Genomic DNA, 5,437 nt, shown 5'->3' with positions numbered 1-5,437 from the left:
CCGGCTCCCCCTCCCAGGCGCCGGCGCTCCCCCTCGCCGCCTCGGAGAAGGTACCACAGTTTGCTCCTCATCACTTTGGGTTTCTTGACTTCCAACTAGGCCATATCCTCGTAGCAGTTCCTTCATTCATAGCTCACTGAGGGAAATATAGTTTTGCTGGTGAGGTTGCGTGTGGGCTGGATGGTGTTGGGTTGCTGTAGCAAGTCTTGAATTGTAGAGTCATGGAATGGTTTGGGTTGGGAGGAACCATCAAGCTCAGCTCATCCCATCCCCTGCCATGGGCAGAGACACCTTCCACCAGCCCAGGTTGCTCCAAGCCCCATCCAACCTGGAACACTCCCAAGGATGGAGCAGCCACAACCTTTCAGGACAACAAATTGTAAAGCATTTCAGTTCAAATTTTTCGAAGTTTTAAAGAATTATAGAGGAGACTTTTTTCCCCCTCTTCGGGTGAATGGTAGGACACTGGTGACCAGTTTCCATATGTTTTTCTGGTAGCTGAGTGTGAATTACCATTCAACTCCCAAGGATGGAGCAGCCACAACCTTTCAGGACAACAAATTGTAAAGCATTTCAGTTCAAATTTTTCGAAGTTTTAAAGAATTATAGAGGAGACTTTTTTCCCCCTCTTCGGGTGAATGGTAGGACACTGGTGACCAGTTTCCATATGTTTTTCTGGTAGCTGAGTGTGAATTACCATTCAAACTGGTGTTTCCATATCATATCTTTTTGTGGCAGCTGAATGTGAATGGTAGGACACTGGTGACCAGTTTCCATATCTTTCTGTGGCAGCTGAGTGTGAAAGGTAGGACACTGGTGACCAGTTTCCATACCTTTTTGTGGCAGCTGGGATGGGCCAGCCACAACCTTTCAGGACAACAAATTGTAAAGCATTTCAGTTCAAATTTTTCGAAGTTTTAAAGAATTATAGAGGAGACTTTTTTCCCCCTCTTCGGGTGAATGGTAGGACACTGGTGACCAGTTTCCATATCTTTCTGTGGCAGCTGAGTGTGAAAGGTAGGACACTGGTGACCAGTTTCCATACCTTTTTGTGGCAGCTGAGTGTTTCCTTTGCAGGTCTCCATCCCCACCCCCGCGCAGACGCTCTCCTTCTCCACGGAGATATTCCCCACCGATCCAGAGGAGATACTCTCCCTCTCCTCCACCCAAGAGAAGAACAGCTTCTCCTCCTCCCCCTCCCAAACGAAGGGCATCCCCTTCCCCTCAGTCCAAGCGCAGAGTCTCCCACTCACCACCGCCAAAACAGAGGAGCTCACCAACTGCGAAACGACGTTCCCCTTCCATATCTTCCAAGCACAGGAAGGGATCTCCTCCCAGTAGGTCCAACAGGGAAACACGTTCTCCACCACAAAACAAAAGGCATTCACCTTCACCACGGCCTCGAGTGGCTCATACCTCTGCCAGCCCAGCGCCGCCGCGCAGGGGAACCTCGGCGTCCCCCCAGAGGAGACAGTCTCCATCCCCCAGCACCAGGCCCATCCGGAGGGTGTCCAGAACGCCAGAGCCCAAGAAGACAAAGTAAACAATCTGTCTTTGCTGTTGTTGGTTCTGTCAGGGGTTTTGGTTTTGTTGTGATGCAGTGGGAATAGAATCATGGAGTGCTTTGTGGGGAAGGGATTTTAAAGTTTATCTTGTTCCATCCCCTGCCATGAGTACAGGTACCTTCCACCAGCCCAGGTTGCTCCAAGCCCCATCCAACCTGGCCTGGAACACTTCCAGGGATGGAGTGTCCACCTCCTTTCTGGCAACCTGTGCCATCCAGCCTGGCCTGGAACACTTCCAGGGATGGAGTGTCCACCTCCTTTCTGGCAACCTGTGCCATCCAGCCTGGCCTGGAACACTTCCAGGGATGGAGTGTCCACCTCCTTTCTGGCAACCTGTGCCATCCAGCCTGGCCTGGAACACTTCCAGGGATGGAGTGTCCACCTCCTTTCTGGCAACCTGTGCCATCCAGCCTGGCCTGGAACACTTCCAGGATGGAGTGTCTACCTCCTCTCTGGCAACTTGTGCCAGTGCCTCTGAGTGAACAATTTCCTCCCAATATCCAATCTAACCCTGCCTTCTGGCAATTTAAAACCATTTCTGTCCTGTCACTACCTGCCCATATAAAAAGTCTCTCTCAGTCGTTTTTACAAGCTCCCTGAAGGCACTGGAATGCTGCCATGAGGTCTCCCTGAGCCTTCTCTTCTAACTGCTGCCTTTGAAGAAAAATGAGCCTTCTTGTACTTAAAACCTAACTATGGAAGGGAACCAGCATTTTTCAGTAGCTCATAAACCAGTTCATAAATGGTCATCCAAGATAAACTGCTAAAATCTAAATCGCTTTGTCTTTACTGTGATACTCTTGTGAGCAGCTAGCCAAGAGCATGGTGCTGGCTTAGCAATTTTTTTCAGGAAGAAGCTGTAGCTGAATGGAAAAGCCTTGCAGAGTTCATTGGGTGATAAAACAGCCTTGCTGACCTCTTGATAACATGGTTATCAATTAGTGATAGTGATTAGCAGCAGTGCCTGACAGACTGTCAGTCTACATTAACCTCCTGCATTACACACCCACAGTGGGATTGGGTTGTTTTGCCTTTTGTCACATGCCAGCAAAGCAATTAATAATCTGTTCAGTGGCAGCTTGACCAAGTTGTAAACACATGTGTTGATTTGGCTCTTTGTTTCTCCTTGTTTTCTGTCTCCTATCTCTAATTGTGACTCTTGTGTTTCCAAGGGCTTCCACACCCAGTCCCCGGCGCGTGTCGTCCTCGCGCTCTGCGTCAGGGTCCCCTGAACCTGCACCCAAAAAGCATCAAGGACCTGCATCCCCTGCTCGGTCTCGTTCTCCCTCTGCAAACTGGTCACCTGCAAAAAAGGCTAAGAGCCCAACCCAGAGCCCATCACCTGCCAGGGTATTTATTTGTTCATAAAACTGTTGTGGGTTTTGTAGAGCAAATTATTTCATGAAGACTTGGCTGCTGAGCAGCTCTGAGGTTATTCACTTGGGGGAGTGGGAAATCCTTTGGGTATTTTTTCATAATTCAAAACTTCTTAAAGCAATTTGTAACATTTTTCAAACTTAACATCACAGTGTCTGGAGCTAAAAAAAAGAGTGCTATTATAGAAATCTTAACTTCTGAAAGAAAAGTCTTTCCCATTTCATGAGTCTGCGTGGTCTACAAAGTGAGGTGAACTTAGTTATGCTTTGTAGCCTTATGTGTAAGCTCAGGCTGTTGCTAGAAGAAAGAGAACAGGTTGTTTGGCATCTTTGTCTGTCCTCCTGAGGTGTTTCCCAAGGACATTTGTTCTTTGCCAGAGAATTCTGCAGCCTTCTGCATGGCTTGTAATACTGTTGAATTGTTTGTTGCAGAATTCAGATCAAGAAGGAGGTGGCAAGAAGAAGAAGAAAAAGAAGGATAAGAAGCATAAAAAGGATAAAAAGCACAAGAAACACAAAAAGCATAAGAAGGAGAAGGCAGCAGCGGCCACAGCTGCTGCTGCTGTGGCTGCAGCAGACACCACCTCAGCACAGGAAGACCAGGAAGCAGAGACAGAACCCAAAAAGGTAAGAATTGGGTAGCTGTGCTTTATTTGTAAGGGTGCAGTGCAAGGAATTGACTGGAGATGGATGTGCTCTGTGCTTCTCGTGGTCTGACAGTGAGTTTGCTTCAGAAAGGTGACTGTGTGTTGTGATTTCCCTCAGTGATGGGCAGTGCTGGGAGGGCTGAGCCTGGCTTGGCTCAGGTGTTTGAAACAACTCTTTGTCTTTGTTTGAAGGAGACAGAAAGTGAACCTGAAGACAACCTGGATGACCTAGAAAAGCATCTGCGGGAGAAGGCCCTGAGGTCCATGAGGAAGGCACAGGTGTCCCCCCCGTCCTAGGCCCAACCCTTTGATATAATGTACATTTTATTTGGTTTGTACTCAGAATTCAATTTCAAATTGCTAAATGTGTTTGAGCTTTAGACTATAACATTTGTTGTAATAATTGCTAGGTTGAGGTTCACCATGTACAAAGGGCATGGATTTACATTACAAAAGGTGTCCACAGTGTACTAGTGACATTCTTTCATTGACAGCATAATTTCATTTAGGGTGAGGCTTTAGAAGCAGTAGGAGTTTGTTTGGAAGGTTTGGAACATGACTGTCAATTCCCTCATTTCTTTGAACTCCAACAGAGCCTTGAGCAGAATTTGTGAGGGTCTCATTTGACTTCTTTTGTATCCACTTACATGATGCTACTAACCTTTGTGGTTTGTAAGCTTGCCCAGGAGTAAAACCACTGCAGAATTCCAAGGAAATCCATCTATATTTCAATGCTTTCTACTGTTGCCTGTATAGTCTCCATTACAGCCAACCAAGAATAGCACTGTAGAGTGGTACAGAAATGAAAGCATGTTGTTTACCAGGACACTGTGGGTTTATATTGATGTAACATGTTGATTTGGAACACTGGAATTTCATTTGTATTTTTATGTTCTTTTTTTTTTTTTTTTTTTTAAAGGGCAGTTTCCATGAACAGCAGTCCCAGACAAAACAAAAAAAAAACCCAAAAAAAAAAAAACCAACCCAAACTAATTCCTTCAGTTCCATAACTTTTTGTTTGTGAGCTGTCGTTGCCCCGTTCATAAATCTTGTCTCGTTACGGTTCTTCGGAGTGGTCTGAGCAGCTTTCAGAGATGAGGTCTTTGAAAGTCTGAGGAACCTGAACTTTGGATATTGTCATGTTTTCACTGTTTTTGTTTTTTTTGTTTTTGTTTTTTTAACTAAAGCTATATAAAGCTTGTGGATTAAACAAAAATAAATTTCTAAATTTAAACAGATGTTGGCTATTTTTATATGAACATTTACAGTTGTTAATTAGCTTTCTTTTGTACAGGGGTTAAGGAATACCCAGAGAGGAAAAAAAAAAATCCAGTATGCTGGATCTGGAAAAGTTGGGACTGTCCTGGGAGAGCAGGAATAGCCCTTTGATGATTAGTGATGCTCCTGATATGTTCTTGCAAGGCAAAGAGCCAAACAGTCTCACCTGGTCAGCACTAATAAGTTGGAGAAGCTTAAGACAAACTATTTGCTGTGAAAATTGCTTGTCAGAGCAAGTCAGATGTTTCAAGGTCCTGCAAAAAGTGAGCAGCAGGTTTGATGGACTGTGTGAAGGAGCTGTAGCTGTGTGAACACTCACCTTGATGAGGAGTCCTGGGGGGGCTCACTGACTCCATGGAGTCACAGAATGGTTTAAGTTGAAAGGGACCTTAAGCTCCTCTTGTTCCAACTCCATGTAATTGTGTTGGAAACTTGTTGGATTGCTGCTGTTGAATATTATTTCTGAAACCAAGTCAGTCCTGGAGTCTGAGCTTCCTCTGGCAGGAGGAATGGCACATGCTTCTGAATTCTTTTCTCCTGCATCTGAAGTAGATGTGATGTGCACACTGAG

At 45.5% G+C, this 5,437-nt stretch overlaps 1 protein-coding gene across 1 annotated transcript in view; it reads left to right on the top strand.

Annotated features, from left to right (window-relative positions):
- Positions 1-4,529, top strand: part of SRRM1 (serine/arginine repetitive matrix 1) — a gene marked incomplete at its 5' end in the record, with an annotated part of 8,797 nt that extends 4,268 nt beyond the window's left edge. Inside the window, 5 exons of the mRNA XM_009071245.1 lie at positions 18-50; positions 1,078-1,539; positions 2,738-2,915; positions 3,374-3,568; positions 3,781-4,529. Of these exons, the coding sequence (XP_009069493.1) occupies positions 18-50; positions 1,078-1,539; positions 2,738-2,915; positions 3,374-3,568; positions 3,781-3,885 (973 nt within the window). The remainder of the gene's footprint in view (positions 1-17; positions 51-1,077; positions 1,540-2,737; positions 2,916-3,373; positions 3,569-3,780) is intronic.
- Positions 4,530-5,437: the final 908 nt, after the last annotated feature.

Source organism: Acanthisitta chloris, unplaced genomic scaffold (assembly GCF_000695815.1).
Source record: "Acanthisitta chloris isolate BGI_N310 unplaced genomic scaffold, ASM69581v1 scaffold6463, whole genome shotgun sequence".
NCBI lineage: Eukaryota > Metazoa > Chordata > Aves > Passeriformes > Acanthisittidae > Acanthisitta > Acanthisitta chloris.
This window is presented reverse-complemented; position numbering and strand designations above follow the sequence as displayed.